At 39.6% G+C, this 16,887-nt stretch overlaps 1 protein-coding gene across 3 annotated transcripts in view; it reads right to left on the bottom strand.

Moving 5' to 3' along the window:
* The window catches only part of VPS35L (VPS35 endosomal protein sorting factor like), a 46,890-nt gene extending 30,859 nt beyond the window's left edge, over positions 1 to 16,031 (bottom strand). Inside the window, exons 1-14 of one of the 3 annotated variants that reach the window (XM_041401707.1) lie at positions 16,003 to 16,031; positions 13,058 to 13,157; positions 12,051 to 12,218; positions 11,622 to 11,744; positions 11,241 to 11,265; positions 10,150 to 10,226; positions 9,433 to 9,561; positions 6,246 to 6,330; positions 5,194 to 5,253; positions 3,265 to 3,361; positions 2,813 to 2,860; positions 1,727 to 1,820; positions 1,148 to 1,225; positions 651 to 773 (exon numbers count right to left, since the gene is read on the bottom strand). In XM_041401707.1, coding sequence (XP_041257641.1) covers positions 651 to 773; positions 1,148 to 1,225; positions 1,727 to 1,820; positions 2,813 to 2,860; positions 3,265 to 3,361; positions 5,194 to 5,253; positions 6,246 to 6,330; positions 9,433 to 9,561; positions 10,150 to 10,226; positions 11,241 to 11,265; positions 11,622 to 11,744; positions 12,051 to 12,218; positions 13,058 to 13,157; positions 16,003 to 16,019 — 1,224 coding nt within the window. In that variant the 5' untranslated portion in view covers positions 16,020 to 16,031. Of the gene's footprint in view, positions 1 to 650; positions 774 to 1,147; positions 1,226 to 1,726; positions 1,821 to 2,812; positions 2,861 to 3,264; positions 3,362 to 5,193; positions 5,254 to 6,245; positions 6,331 to 9,432; positions 9,562 to 10,149; positions 10,227 to 11,240; positions 11,266 to 11,621; positions 11,745 to 12,050; positions 12,219 to 13,057; positions 13,158 to 13,617; positions 14,314 to 15,733; positions 15,872 to 16,002 lie in introns of those variants that run through there. The other 2 variants (XM_041401706.1, XM_041401705.1) reach the window with 2 other exon arrangements.
* Between the last annotated feature and the right edge of the window lie 856 nt (positions 16,032 to 16,887).

The raw sequence follows: 16,887 nt of genomic DNA, 5'->3' as shown, positions 1-16,887 counted from the left end.
GAATTGAGACTTTGCAAATATATTCAGCTTTATTTACTGTACTGAAATCTACTAAAAGCTGTTTTAATTACCTTTCCAATACATTCCCATAGTCCTGTTTTGCCCTGTATTTGCAGCACAAGAAAACAATGGTGTAGCTAAACATAAAACATTTTCTGGAACAGGTATAGTGGCATTTCAATCAAAACCACCATTTTATGGAAGTCAAATATGCAATCCTTCATCCATGCCACTACTCCAGGTAATCACTATTTGCCAGCCAGATCAGTTATCTCTGGCAGGAGAGGTGAAAACTCTGCCAGACTGACAGAGATTAAAACAGCCTGTTCACTGTTAAGCTACAGTTTAGTCAAATCATTTGTATATCTGTATGACAGAAGAAAAGGATGAATTCAGCAAATAAAGATTAAACTAAAGGACAGCAAGAAACAAACAGGAGTACTGCCTATGAACTTGAAGTGGTCACACTTGAGCTTTGTGGAAGCAAACATTCTTCCTGTACAGAAGAGAGCATCAGACAGCCCTATGTAGGCCCTTTTTACCTGCCTTCACACTCATGTAACAACTGACTGAGGGGTTGTTTTCTAGTAACTCTTTTAAATTAACTGTTCACCACAACTTTAGCATTGAGCATTACCAGGTTCACTTACATCTGGAGCATGGTATGCAATACACTGTAAAATCCAGTCTATGGCAGGAGAATATAGGGTCAAATACAAAGGGATCTCCACACATTGCACCACCAGCTGGTTCTGAACCGTATCCCCATGGATCTGTTGAAATAAGAGACAAAAAATATGTTGCTGTGAAGAGATATTAAATGGGAGATATGATAAACTGGTTAAAGTTTGTACAGGAATTCAAATTAAACAGATGATAGCACAAAGGTACAGATACTCTGAAGCATTCTTTGCAAGGTGGGGGAAAAATATCAAGCTCCTAACATATATTATTCAAGTCTGGAAACATGCTGAATAGAGCAGTTTCAACTTACCAGAATGTATGTAAAATTTCCCATACTATATCTGGATAGAGGAACACCCCTAAATCTAGATTTGAGAACTACTAAAATTTTTTTAAAGTATGTGGCAGTTTGATTAAGGAGTGTATTTATCTGATTTTGCAAATAAAACACTTATTTGCTTACTTGTTTGAATGTTAGGAGAAAGTCAAAAAAGTTTTTATTCAGGCTTTCTTTGAGTTGTGGTGCCACTTCCATCCCAACCTGTATTAAAAGAAAAAGATTTTATTGGCATCTATCAATTCTCCTTCAGAGTGAGATGAAAATGCATTTGCTGAAGGAATACACCCAAGTCACACACAACAAATCAACAAACAGCATTGAATCACATGTTTTTGACTGATTATTTCCTTGCTTACTATCAGTCATGTCCACTAACAACCACCCTGAGGCAGTTACAGCTGTTCTTAAACACGATCCTAACATCAGCTCCAAGCATCTGTAAGCACTGAGGGAATCAGTGTCTACTCCAGTGCACTGCAGCAGCCTACAGCAGCACAGAAAATGGTTCTTACTTATTACAAACACTTGAAGAGAGATTCCCCATTTGTAAAACAGAAGAGAAATCTTTTTTTGTTGTTGTTTGTTGAAAGGAAGAGACAGGCTGCTGACTACTTGAGATAAAAGTGGTAGCTCCTTGAAGCAGTGGCAGCACAGCTGCAGCAAATCTTTGGTACAGATCAGAGGAGGTAAATGACAGCCTACCCTGCAGAGGTATGCTCTGGCATAGACTGCAACCAGTGGATCTCCAATTCCTCTAATCATAGCTGTTAACCGTGGGAGACATTCCGAAATGCCCCTGTTTTTATCAGAAATGAAAATGAGCTTCAACAGTCAATAACAGAATTCTATCACCTACAGATAACTTCAGTAGCTGCCTTGTAGACTAACAATTGAGCACGAGTTATAGAAATATCTAAAAGGATACCAGCACAAAAACTTATTTCACAAGTAAAATTTCTGTGTACTGTAATACATATGCTATATTCAAATTACAGTATTTGCTATTCACAACAAGACAAATAAAACTAAAGAACTCCTCCTCCAGCTTCAAGAACAGGAGAGTTATGGAAAAGCTGTAACTCAGTGTAAGGATAGCAGATGCTTAAAGCAGAACTGGCAGAACTCCTTCCACATCTCATTTGCCCACAGGTCCTTTTTGATAGAGACTGGATATGAGGCCCACTAATTCCAGTAAAAGAACTGCTTTTTAGGGATAATAAAGTTGTCACTGTAGTAGAAATTTGGCTTCCAACATCATTTCAAAATATAACTGAAGAAGGACAATTACAAGAGAAGGAACATTTTCTGCTCAGCAGCTGGCACTGTTTGGCAAAACATTAAACTTATACCAAAGTTTTCAACAGATAGTGGTTCATTGCTCCTAAATTATTTCTCCTCCTCTGTCTCTCCCAGTATGATATCAATATTTTCCTTTCAGTTTTCTATCCTGTCTTTTTCCCACACTCCTCATGTCATACAATCTTCCTTCCCCTCCATCCCCAGAAGGCACTACTGCTTTTCAATTTGCACTGGGATTTGGGACACCTGATGTCACATTTGTACTTGTGTTTGAAAACTGAGAGCACTGCTGTATTTCAAAGTGTATTACAGTTCACCTTTAATTTTTTCATGGTATTCTCATTAAAAACTCCAAAACCTCTCTGTACTGCTTCTTCTCAGTTCTACTAAGACCCTACCCACCACTAATCACAGACCTCTTGTGCTTAATTCATTTAATTAGTTCCTAAGTTTGCCCATTCACTTCCTTCCCATTAACATTATTCTTACGTTTTGGACAGGAACTTATTGCACTTCAGTATTGCTGCTTCCACGTAACTACATTGAAGCCAAGTTAAGGAACAAAACTAAGATTCACACCACTAAAAATCCATAAGCAAACATACACCAAATGGATATTGACCAAACTATTTTAAGGCCTTCTGTAATTAATGTCACTACACTTTGCTGATTTTTACAATTTATCTACAAGATTTTGTTTCAAAATTTTTCATGCATCATCTCTGTCACTGCCAAACTGCTCAGAGCCAATAATTAAGCATTCAGTCTACTATGAAACATGACTCAAAAGTACATTCAAAACACACAGCCTGAAACAAACAAAACAAAGCCATTATAAACAGCAGATCCTGGGGGTTTTATTGAAACAAACACATTCACTTTTGGGAAAATCTACAAAAAACCTGCAGACACACTGTGAGGGTCTCCTTTGACAAGGATACAATCTGGGAATGAGTTCTCTGATTGAAGCAATCTTGAAAAACCAGTTTAAGCAAGTTTCTTTAGCTGTATCGTTAACACTCTCTGGAGAAAAGTTATCTGGGAAAAAAACAACCGAGAAATAGTTACATTCTTTCTGGAAACAAGTTACTTTTCATGTTAGGTTTAAAACTGTATTCTCTTTCCATTCATCAAGAAATCAGGTGCACAACAACAAACTAGGCAAGACATTTGCTTTTCAGCTCTCTGGAGCAGCAGTCAGAGCTGAGAACGTAACAAGAAAAGGTAACAATCTTGTAGTAACATTTCAGAACCTGAATTCATGCACTTGGAGCTCATCTCAGAGCTGCTACTGACAAATCCAAGCTCTGCCTCTCCTCTTCCAAAATCAGAAATTGTGAAAAAAAGAAAATAGACAGAATTTATAACAAACACATGTATACAAATCTATAATGACTAGAGAGCATACAAAAGAGATTTAAGCACCCAAGTAGTTTATTTTAAAAGGCTAAAATAAATTTTAAATAATACTATTGTAAGAAGTACTAAATACTTAATATGGACAGAAACCTTGTGTCTGTACCCTGAACATATCCTCTTACAAACTCCTCCTGAAACCAGTTAAAACACCACTCCTGCCTCCAGGAGGTGAGAAGCTCCACAAAAATGTTTCCAATTCCAACATAAGAGAAGCCACATGGTCAGAACCTCCTGCACTCGGTCAGCATCTTTCTCACCTAGAACTTCAGGAGTTCTCATTGAACTTGGTTTCACTTGGTTCCCAAGGGACAAGCTCAGAGGCTGAAATCCCCAAAGGTTCACAGGCACAGTCAGCACAGCACAGATTTTCCTTCTCCCTCCCACTTTCAGAGCTGCTTGGGAAGCTCCCAGCAGCAATGCCTCTGGCAGCTGCACAGCTGCAGCAGGAGCTCAGCTGCCCAGAACAGAGGTAACTGTGCCCAGACATCCTGGTGTGCTGGGGGAAATGCCTGCCTTCAGAAATGCTTGTGAGGGCAGTTGGTCAGATCTGCAACAACCACATTTATCCTAACTATTTTCTTTAGGTTCATTTCAAATTTCAGTATTTGCTGGTTTATGGATTTAACTGCAAACTAATGGTACTGTTCCACTGCCAACTACAGAATGTTTCATCTTGCAAGGATGTGCATTTAGTGCACTCCAAATTGCAAGGAAATGCCTTTCCACAGAAAGTGTTTTCCATAGAATCTTTCATTGTCTTGCTAAAGAGTTTCTTTCACCTGCAATGTCAAATTAGATTTTTACATTGTGTTGGAACTTCAACTGAAAAAGGAAAAAGGGCCCAAGTTAGAAAGATTATGCTAGAAGCAGCCTGCTGCTACTGCCAAAATTCTTCTTTTATTACAGCAAAACTATCAAGCTTCCAGTGCAGCGACAAAAACATCTATTTACCAAAAACTGAGACTCTCAGCTTTGCTACATTTCTACCATTAACTTTAAGCCTACTAAACTGTAGTACTTTCAGAAGAGAGCATATGCTAAGACAAAAAAGAGAAAAAAAATTCTTCCTTCATCTCATTTGGCCATTCCTGCTTAATTCTCTCTCCCCCTAACAAACTCTGTATTAGAGAACTTACACAATTCTTTGTGATTCCAAGTCTCAGGAAGACCCAGTTGACCCAGTTGTTGATTTAGCAACAGCAGAGCCACAAGCAGCACACTTTATTATATCTTAGGTATAGCCTTCACAATAAAAATGTAATTTTGCATGAACACTGTAAACAGTGGAAGCTGCAAGCAATGGATTTTACTCTGTTAAAAACTAAAAGCTAGTGGATTCAAATCAGAACCTTTTCTATAGGAAATAGAGTAGCAGTGGTCCTCTATTTAACCTTCCTCAAGGTTGGACATTATTTTTTTCTGGGGCACAGTAGAAACAAACACAAAGTTACCTGGCAGAGAGACTCTGTTATCCACACACATTGACAGAATTCTTTCATACACCAGTTTGCCTGGTTGAAAAAAAAAAAAAAAAAAAAAAAAAAAAGAATAATTTTTTAAAAATCAAAACAAATTAACAAACTGTAAAACACAAAATGCTGGTACAAAAGTTCCCTTCACAACATACAATGAAATCAGGTGGAAAAAACTTCCTAGAACACTGACATTTTGCTGCCCTCTAGTGAGGCTGAAATGCTCAGTGTGATTTAGCCCTTCTCACACTACAAAAACAATCTCTGGCTCCCTGAAGTGCAGAGGTAACACACAGGTCAGATTCCCCCCAGGCCAGGAAAGGACAGCTGCTGTCCTGACTTTGCTGAGTGTGGATATTATGTTATCTCCAGCAGCCTTCAGCAAGTAGGAAGGGCACAAAGAGGAAGCACAACCTGAAAGAACAATTGGATCTCTGTCGTAGCATATCCTGCTGGCACCAAAATACACTCCAACTTTCAAAACCATTGTAAATATTTTTCATAACATGGCAGAAAAATAAGAGAGCAACATGAAGTGGATGACAAGTTCACTTACAAATTAAAAAATATACTAAAAAAAATCAATAATTACATTCTGGTCATTTCATAGTCCCTATTCAGCCAAAGAAAACTTTCTGACTTCTATTCTTCAAAATACAAAAATAATTAAATATTGAGACAAAAGGGTGCTAAAATCCAAAATATTTTTACAATGACAGCATGTTTTTAATTTCAAAATGCAGAGATCATGACTTTTCCTAACATTTTGTTCTAGATTCACTAATACATAAGGCACAGAACCACAAAATGAAATGTTTTTCTCTTAAGGACTTGGCTCTTAGGAGATTATTTACAATTATATACCATGTTTACACCAGTGTCCAAATGTTTATGCTGGAAATATTCCATGTTACAACTAAAAGTAATTTCAGGCCTTTTTGGACAACTTGGATAACTTTGATACTTTCTAAAATTACAAAAAATAATCTTATTAACATTTGTGTAGTAACACTAGCAGAGTAGATACTTACCAAAAGTATCAAGGATATCTGTAATTAAAACAAATTTGCTTGGATAAAACTGGATTACTGTTGTGTCTGAAAGAAGCTTAGAACACTAGAAGGAGAAAAAAAGCCAAAGAAACATTTTTAGATGCCAACACAAGTTTATGTTTTTACTCCAGAAAAGCTGGAATGGATGAATATCCACAGGTGGAAAGGACCAACATGAACTATGAAGCCAAAGGCACAAGGACATCTAACATAACAGACCATGATACTTATTGTAATTTTCAGGTTATTCTTCATTTCCAGAGCTACACAGACCTGGTTTTCCCTTTGACAGGGTAATCTGCAATGCAGAGTTTCAGCTGACCATGAAGATCTGTGCTTTTGTTCAGACAAGACAAATTCTCTCCCGACAAAGCATTAAAAAGCACTTCTTCTCTAAAATCACTTTTTTTAAGGACACTGTTCACTTTTTCACCATCTCTCTAAGCATCCATATCAAACAGAAAATGTAATATAGACTACATTAAGAAACAATTTTAAAAGTGTAGTTAATGAGCTTTCCAATGCATTCTTGCAGCTCACATAACTAGTTCAAACATTCTGGAAACAGACTGAGCCACAGTCAGCTCCAGGGAGGACTCTGTAATCAACCACCACCCACTGGGACACAACCTGATCATGGCATTTGGCTGCAGTGATGGCTGGAACAAAGTCACATTTGAAAATGTATTGCCCACTTAGTTCTACTCTCATTGGGTGTTCAGGCCAGGCAGGACCATATCCATTGATTGTATGAATCCAAAATACACACTGAGCAATGAAGACATTTCTAACATACTTAATTAAGCTATACTTTGTTGTCCAAGATTAAACTGGAGTCAAAAACTTTGGCAGAAGGTTACTGACAACAAAAAAAAAAAAAAAAAAAACAAAAAAAACCCAGCCTCTACCAAAAGAAGACAGATGAATGACTGACTGGGGAGAGAAATCTACTTCTTCCTTGCTTAAGCCAAATGTGCCCTCTGGCCCTAAGACTGACAATATTTTCTATGAGCTCCATCCTTTCTCTCTCCTTTACCAGAAGACAGTTCTTCAATCTCAGTGGAACAAATAAAGTTTAAACTTTTGTTACATTTCAAAAATCCAGGAAGGAATCCAATATCTCACAAGACTGCTCTGTTTAAAAAAGGAAATCACAACATTTGAACATGCTTAAACAAGTGGCACACTTAGTCTTTTTGCTTTATTCATCAGGGTAATTTGAAGAGTGCACCAGAAAGACAGGTGAGAGCATTTACATCCTACAACCAAAGCAGAATCTTGCCTGCTGTGTGGTCAGTCACCTTCAAAGGAAGGTAACTCAGTAGCTGTTTAGGGCCTACACACAGCACAAACACTTGAGTACCACTTTTCTTAGAGCTCACACTCATAATCATATTAGTTCAGCTTATTCTAAGTAGCTTAGCATACTCCATCTTGACAAGTAAAGTATCTTGCAAAAAGCCACTTGAGGAATCACAGAATCATAGAATTGCTTAGGTTGGAAAAGACCTTCAAGACTGTTGAGTCTAACCTTTAAACCATCCCTGCCAAGATCACCAATAAAAAATATCTCCAAGTGCCACATCTACACATCCTTTAAATGCCTCCAAGGAGGGTGATGCCATCACTGCCCTGGGCAGACTGGTCCAGTGATTGAGAACCTTTTTGGTGAAGAAATTTTACTAACCAGAAGCCAAACTCCTCCTACTGCATAGTAACCAGTCTGTAATAATAATGACAGACTACATATAAAACTACAGCCTGATGCCAAGAGAACTGCTCAGCTCCCTCAGAGGATACAGCACTCTGCAGGAAGAAGTTCAACAAGTTAAGTTCAGTGAGGGTTCTACCCTATCCTGCTTTATTTTATCCTTCATGAAAATTTTAAATTCATTAATTACACAAGCACCTATTTCATTCTCAGGCAGTCTTTCAATTAGTGATGAGCATCTGCAGCATTAAGTGCTATGTGAACAACAATTCAGCAGAGATAAACACATTCAGCTTTGGTACCACTTTCCTAAAAGGAAGCATTGGATCCCCTGTTAGAAATGGTATTATTTCAAAATTGTTTGTGAACCAGTTGCAAAAGAACATATGGAAGTATCAATGCATAGATTATCACTGCATTATCACACACACACATATATATATTATATTTCACACAAAGCACTCTAAGTACAATACATCCCTGCTGCTTTTCTTCTCATCCAAAGACCATAGTCACACTTCACAATCCTATATATGGATTTTTTTTTTTAAATAGCAATAATAGTGCTGATTTCATAGTATTACAATAGTACATTAGTCACCCTAGGTCACATATAATTGTTTGATCTCACTTCATTAATGTTTCATTTCCTTTTTTGTCTTTACCACAATTTAAGATGAAATTACTTCAAGCAGTTTTCACAAGAGTATCCAGAATGACCAAAAAATCCTGACTTTATATAACCCCACTGGATGACTATGAGCATTACATCAGTTTTACAGCTTTTAAGGATGTCATTATCTCATCTGTCCTCTGCTGCACTCTGCCTCTGGCTTTTTTTAAAGGCCAAGCCAAACAAAAGAGCATTTAACTGTCCTATTTCCCCATGCCCTCCTCAAAGCACATTGCCCCAAATGACCCAAAGGAAGACCACGGACAAGTTCTCAACAAACAAACAAAAACAAATCCCATACACACAATTTTAAAAATCTGGAGCTGTTTTTGGTAGCTTGCTAAGGTCCTAAATCCCTTTATTTAATTGCCCTACTAAGTTTAGGTGAGTAAAATGCTGATGTTCAAAAAGCCATTCTGGTATTATTTGTAGGGAGCAAGAGGCTGAAGCAGAAGAGAACAGGAAAGGAAATTGCATGTCCTATAAAGAGCTGATTATCACTACATGCTATTTGTTCTAACTATCCCTAAGCAGGTAAAATTTCCACATCTGTCATTTGGTGACTATTGAGAACTCCAACCCACATGACCTAGTCAAATCCAATATGTAACAACAAAGCTGAAAATCTGTCAGAAGTCATAAAACTCTGGAAGAAATGTGTTTCAGAGAACAAAAGAAAATAATAGAAAAACATAGAAAGCCTTCTTTTCCCAAGAAGGAAACTGGACAAGTTGTATCACCGAACTCACTGGTTCTGCATAGAACAAAACCATAAAACTGACCTGGATGACTATTTTCAGAGCTTTTACTTTCTGATCAGAGGACCATGCATCCTTTAAAGACTGGTTCAGCTCTTCAATTCTGTTCATGTAATCCTGCTGAGTCAAATTCAACAGCTCTTTCTGTGATCCCTGGCAAGAAAACAAAAACCCTCTTAATAAGAGCAGGAGGGAAGGAAGGAAAGTGCTGTTATTATAGACTCAAATCACCATGTTGTGGAGGAGAATCCTACAAAATTTATTACAATTTCCCTTCAGGTCTTAGGAAAGTAGGTTATAAAACATCTCACCCTTGCACAGTAAAATACTGCAGCTTGAGAAATAACTTCAGTACTCAGTATTTCTATCAAGCTCAGAATTGTAACTTAAATTAAACTCAGGTAGACATTTGCAGCTGTGGCAACAGGGACAACCAGAATTATCAGATGTCAAGACTAAGGGGCTCCATAAAGTTTTACAGCACTAAGAAGATAAATCAACAGCAACAGATCAGGTAAATTTTCAAATCACAATTTCTAGTGATACAAAAATATGACTCTGCCCAAATCCTGTAACAATAAGCATTAATTACTGGAGAATTCCCACAGAGAGTACGTATTTATCTAAATACTGCACTTGCAGAATCAGGACCTTTTTAAAAGCTTTCACAAAAGATTTTTATTTCACAAATTCCTTTCACTGTTATAATGATGCCATAATTTCATCAGAAAACTTTCTCACCTCTTCCAGATCATCCAGTTCTTCTAACCTTGTCCTCACTTTTTCAGAAACTGCTGAACCAGTAGTTGTGGCTTTTCCTGCAAAGAATTACAGACTTAAGTTTCTTTAACATTTAAACACTGGGACTTCTAAAGAGAAACAAACCTGAAGGAGCCTGACATGGACCAGTCAGCTTCTGAGACAGAAGACAGGTGGTTTGATTCCTTTAGTGACTATTCCTGAAGACACACATCTAAACACACCTACAGTGCATTCACTTTGAAAGGGGCAATGAGTAAGCAGAATTGAATATGAGTGGATTTTTCTGCAATTTTTACCAGTAAGAAAAGAATCACCAGATAGAACCATAGGATAATTAAGGATAGAAAAGCTCTATGGAGGTTTGTGTCCAACTCTCCTCCTCAAAGCAGGTCCAGCTCTGAAGTTTTAACAGTTGCACAGGGTTATATCCAGTCAATTTAACAATATCTAAGGATATAGAGGTCACACTCTGCCTGAACATCCAATTTCAGTGTTTGACCATTCTCACTGAAAAAAAGTGCTTTCTATTTTTGCAGATGCTGAAATGCTGCGTGTTTATCCATATAGAAAAATCCTGATTTACTATGCTATGATTACCTAGCCCAGATTCTCTTTGCTAGAAAACATGATAAAATATTTAACACTTGGTTCTTTTTTAAACACCCAGCATACAGCTGAAATCACTTCACTTTCATGTAAAGAGAATAACTGAACAAGTTCCCAAAGGACTTGTTTGCTTTCCTTGCAGCTAGCAGAAGAGTTGATAAACATGATCCTCAAAATATCATTGCTCAGTTTAAATGGAAGAAAGTTTTAAGCTACAGTGGAAGGCAGTGCAGTGAAATAATCACAAATTCACCAGCCCATAGGAATAAAAGACAAGGTGGTCAGGTGGCTTATTTTCAATAACTATTTTAAACAAACATCCAGACTTCTTATCCACAAAAAAGCAAGAACCATGATGTCAGAATGGAGGAGGCAGGAAAATAAATTTCAACTATTCTTGACCACAAACCTGTCACTGCACCCTGCCTCAAGCAACCTCTGTTACTGGTAAAGAAAGTGCTCACCTTTTTCAGATCCCATGTACAGATTCTGTGAGGAAGCAGAAAAAGCAGACTGTTAGAAAACATGGACTCACTAGCATTCCAAGAATGCCCAGGGTAATTACACTGCTAATCAACCCTCTAATCATTTAGAAATAGATGCAAGACTAGAAGTTACTTGCATTATTACAAAAAAACAAAGTGATGGCTTCTAAATATCAGAAGACTGGGATTCAGCTCTAAAATAATCTTTGCAAGTGAGAGCTTGTGATTCAGTTTTCTACAACATGAAAACTGAAATTTAGAAGACCAGTATTCACCCATTAAATAATTATAAAACAGAAATATCCAAAACGCATTAAAGGTCTAGTACAAATCAAAACAACTGTGGCAGCCACCACTTACAATAGAAAGCTTCTCTGTTGTTGTGTATCTAGCAAGGATTTCACCACGTTTGCTTGACCATGGTTCAAAGTCACTTCCCACTGCTGAGCTCTCATCTTTATCCCGTTTCCTTCGGGCACCATCCTGTTACAAGAGTACAAGTGCAAAAGTTAAATCCAGATCTGGAAAAAGAAGAGAAGGCTGTCAACACGAAGGTCAACAATGTTTCAAGTGCTAGCTGATCCTTTCAAAAGTTACAATATTAAACAAAATTCTATATTTAAATAAATACGTCAACATAAACCAGATAAAAGTAGGTAAATAAAAAAGAAGTAGCTATATTTCCTATATTAACCTCTTCAGTGAGACAATACATTTTATCCAGGGTTGGCTTTACGGTTTTGTTCTGGTTTTCCTTCACTTAGATGAGCTAGCAGCCCTCAGAGTTACCGTGGGAGGAGCAGCAGTCACAGGATCTGCAGCTGCTGCAAACAAGGACAAGGGGTCCGTGCCGTCCAACACGCTGCTCAGCGGGTCCATCACGGAACTGGAGGAAGAGGAGGAGGTGGAAGAAGTACTTCCCTTCCTGTTCATCTTCTTTGTCTTGGATTCAGTAACCTAAAGAAAAATTCAGAACTATTAAACAAAAAGGCTTTCTCTTCCCTCATTTTTCTCTAATTCTTTTTCTTCCCCCCCCTTTTCCCTGAATGTGGAGGCACTCACTCTTCAGTAGAATTTCTACTGCTTTTTTTTTTTTCCTTCCAATTCTAGGTCCACAAAGTTGTATGAACTGAATATCTTTCTAGTACCCCTCCTCTATTTTATTAGGTTTGTCCCTGTCCTCCTAACTCTTTCTTGCTATTTAATTCCTCTGCCAGTTTCATCTTTACTTTTCCTGTACAACACTCAAGCCTGGAACATAAAATCCATACCTCAGGCCAGCATCTTCTCTCCCTACTGACCTTCCTGAGCAGAAGCTGCTGTCCATTTATCATTCATTAGTGGATAACTCATCTCTTTGAAGCTGATTTTTTTCTGTACATCTTTAAAAGCCTCTTACACATCAAAGAAATTATAAATGTTTTAAAGTACACAGCTGACTGGAAGCTAACCCAAATCCAAACCTTATATCAAGCAATTATGCAGGCCATTTGTAATGCAACAATTTGATTTTAAATGTATCCATTATTCAGCATTTAATGCAACCAAGAAAACCTACAAGCTGGAGGTGCTGTATTTGTCAAGAGACTGTTTCTGACACATAACAGCACCAGCAAACTTCTGTGAAGGGCAAACAGAATAAACCTTGATGCCTTTAAAGCAGGCCACTAACACAGAAAGCAACTTCACAAGTACCACCACCATCCTCAAAGCCTTTTAATTTTAATGGAACAGATGTAAAAAGAGGAACACAGTCTGAATTCAGATTCATTTTCCAAAAGCACAAACAAACTCACTGTAATGGGTTTCAGTGGATGGTAATCACCAAAATCCAAGGGTACAGATTCCAGCTTGCACACTTCAGATTCAGACACATAGTTCCTTGATCTTGCATGCCTTAAAAAGTAAGAGTGAAGGGAAAGTATATATGCATATAAATAACCACACACTAAGAGAGAAGCATATCTTATATCTATACAGATGCTTATTTACAAAAAAACAAAAAACATGTGGAAAAATAAACAAACATAAGGATCCAAATTTCTTTCTACTGAGATAACATAAAACTAAAACTGGAGAAATTTTACTTTCAGCCATTCAGTTGTACTCTTTTTTAGTCTTTGAAAAACACAGAGCTGCTAACTGTTCTTTTCTGTTTCATTCAAAATCCTGAGAATGTTTACAGCACACCCTACTGCCTCAGCTGAATGAGGAAAATCAGGGGATACACAAAAAATTCTTTAATCACACACCTAACAAAAGCAAACAGCACTTGTCCTACATAACACACATCTTTCCCACTAGAATTAATCCAAACTTCCAAATAATTCCATTCCTGTTCAAAGACATAACTCACTTGGATGATTTTCAGACGTGCCAAGCAGCTCTTCTACAGATATCATATCAAATTAGAATTACAGATTTGACAATTTATGGTTGTGCCACTCTGACAAGAAACTTTTGACATCTAATGAGATAGAGCAGAGCAAGAGAAAGAGTCTAGTAAAATCTACATGCTTCTTTCTTTTCTTGATCTCCAGTTCCTTTTCTTTTTGCTATTGTCCCATTGTTCAATGACTCTTCTTGCTCGTTTGCATCATGGGTTAATCAGCATCTGGGTGGAAAATCTTCCAAACTCTTTCTGGCTACACAATTATAACATTTCTTTAACTGCTGAGAGCTCTCTCAGCACACTCAGGCCAAAATCAGCTGCATTCCAATTAGTGTGAGCACACTGGGCAAGTGCACATGGTAATAATACACATGTGGGAGTGAACAAGAGCTGCAAACCCGGCAAATAAGTCTTTTAAAAGTACATTTTTTACAATGTGACTATTCAAGTGATAAGACAGCTTGTAAGAGAGCTAACACAGAAGACAAGATCAAGTTTGCTCTGGCATTATGTCCTGCTTACACTCCAGGGAAAGGAGATTAAGCATTCCTTTCTTGGCCACAGCAGTGCAGCCAACTTTTGAGAGGAAATAAAAATAAGACTCTGGCCAAGCTGGGGTTTCATCCTCTGTGCATCCTGCAGGACTACACCCCTGCTTCAGCTGCTCTTTTAACAGTGGGTTTCAACCTTTCCCACACATGAGCACCACTGCAATTGCCACCACTCTGCACCTTCAACACCTGCCAGCCCACAAACATTTTTCTCTCCTCCTGGTAAAACATCTTTTTCCCCTGGGACTGCTTTCAGGCACACAGCCCCCTCCCAGAGCCAGTGCTTATCCTAAAGCAAGTGTTTCAAAAAGCTCACAGGGAGCACAAAGGAATCAGGCACTCAAAAGGAAGAGAATCCCTTTACAACACTAGACATATATTGGTATTGGTAATAAATTAAGCACATCCCAAACTAACTGCACCTATCATTATCTGAGTATCAGAAATAAAAACAAAACCATTTCTCTAGATATTTATGCATTGCTATTATAAAATTGCATTGCAGCCCTGCACTTTAAATTATTTTATATACTTTTTATTGCTTTAACAAATGTGTTGAAATTTTTAAAATTTGCTTAATTTGAATATTATGTTAATACAACTATTCAGCACCAACAGGTGCTATTTTTTTCCTCATATGCAGACTGATGACTGCTTAAAAATAGCTATGCTTCTGCTAAGCCCCACAGCGTGAAAACATGTTCTGTATTAGACAACAGCATGATGGAAACATCTTACTCTGGTAAAAGTCTGGTTATTTCCCCATGGCCACTATCAGTGTTACTAGACCTATTTATTAGACTGTTATCTCATTGCTGCACTATGTAAAAATCAGTTTTTCAGGGTCTCTGCTGCTCTGCTTTGTTCTGCTGTATTTTGCTACTGCTTTTGTCTGTAACAGAAAGAGTGCCTCATTTATCATTCCTTTACCAAATGCTAGACTATTTCCCTGTTGTGCGCAGCGCAGCTTCCACAGAGGTACAGCTTTCCTGTAAACGCACATCGCTAGAGGCTGACTCTGCCTGTAGCCGTGTCTAAAGAGCCTGTGAAAGACAGCAGCGGCTAAAAGTGCTGAGCCTTTAGCTCAGAGCAGAGCCCTCAGCACACAGCAGGGCCCTCGGCACACAGCAGGGCCCTCAGCCCTCAGCAGGGCCCTCGGCACACAGCAGGGCCCTCGGCACACAGCAGAGCCCTCGGCACACAGCAGGGCCCTCAGCACACAGCAGGGCCCTCAGCACACAGCAGAGCCCTCAGCACACAGCAGAGCCCTCAGCTCCCCGGCGCCGCGGGCCCGCTCCGGCCCCGCCCGCAGTCAGGGCTCCGGCCCCGCTCCGAGCAGGACACGCTCCGTGACAACACCCCGCAGAAAACCAGCGGGGCTCGAGGAATTCCTGCTGATTTTAGGGCAAATAACGGGAGGCCAGCGGCCGTCGCGCCCCAGCCGGCTCAGAGCTGCGGCTCCGTCTCTCAGCAGAGCTGTGCCCGCCTGGCTCCGTGTAACGCCAGGGTGTCATGAATGTGATCCGTACCCTCGGCTTCTCAGACAGCAGCGCCGGGCTCAGGTGCCACGGCAGCGGAGCCTCGGCACGCAGCGCCCCGACTGCCCCGGTCCCCCCCGGCCGAACTGCCCGAGCCCCGCGGGCGGACAGGCCCCGCACTTTCCCCTCTGGCACATCCGCGGCCGCCCCCGCCTCAGCCCACCGGCTGCGAGGGTCGCCGAGCATGACGGCAGCCCTCACCCAGCCCCGAGCCCGCCCCTCCCGGGGAACAGGCGGCTCCCGGAGCCCCGCCGCCTCACCAGGGGAACGCGGCCATCTTGCGCCCGGTCACATGACAGCGCGCGCCGGCCGCAGCTTCCGGCGGCAGCTCCGCCCCGCCCGGAGCGCGGGAAACGCCTGAGGGCGGGCGAAGAAACGGCACAGAAAGGGCATTTAATGTTCAAAATTCAGAGTTTATTGTGCAGAATGCGTTAAGTAAAAAGCGAGACTGGTGAAAATGAAACAAAGTACAAAAATAAATAGACTTCTGTAATGGTATCACAATTCCACACAAAATAAAAAGATAAATATGTATAAATACAAAACAGCAAGTACAAAACCAAATTCTGGCACTTGCCAAGAGAAAGGCCTCATGAAAGTTTAAAAAAAAAAAAAAAAAAAAGCAAACAAAAAAAGACCCTTGTGCTATAATGCTTTATTACACACTGGAAACATGCTTGAAGAACAAGAGGTTTAGATGTGAAACCCTAAGAGAAGGGAAACATTCATTTCTACTAACACACTAAACCTATCTGTGCATCAACATATTGCCTATGCTAATAATAAATACAGCACATAAAACATCCATTAAAAGCATCAATCTTCAGTGCTGCCATGTCAACAGCACCTTCTGTCATCTGTGACACAGGTTACTCTTGTCCCTGTAAATTCCTCCCCTCTCGAGATGTTTCCCACTCCTAAGGAGAGCTGGGAACTAAAACACAGCTTTGTTGCCCACCGGGTGAGCAGGAAACTTGCCTCGGGCATTTTCCGTACAACTGTGATTGTAAAGCACCAGAGCATTTGTATGAAGGAGGCAGGAATTGCACTGGTGTAAAGCGTCCTGTTTACACCATGAGGGGAGCCCCCGGCCCCGGGCTCTCAAACAAACGAGCAGTGCCATTCCTCAAGGTGCTGGGGCAGTT

This window comes from Onychostruthus taczanowskii, unplaced genomic scaffold (assembly GCF_017590055.1).
Source record: "Onychostruthus taczanowskii isolate IOZ18803 unplaced genomic scaffold, ASM1759005v1 scaffold19, whole genome shotgun sequence".
Taxonomy (NCBI): Eukaryota; Metazoa; Chordata; class Aves; order Passeriformes; family Passeridae; genus Onychostruthus; species Onychostruthus taczanowskii.
The sequence above is the reverse complement of the archived record's forward strand: the minus strand, read 5'-3'. Positions and strand labels throughout refer to the sequence as shown.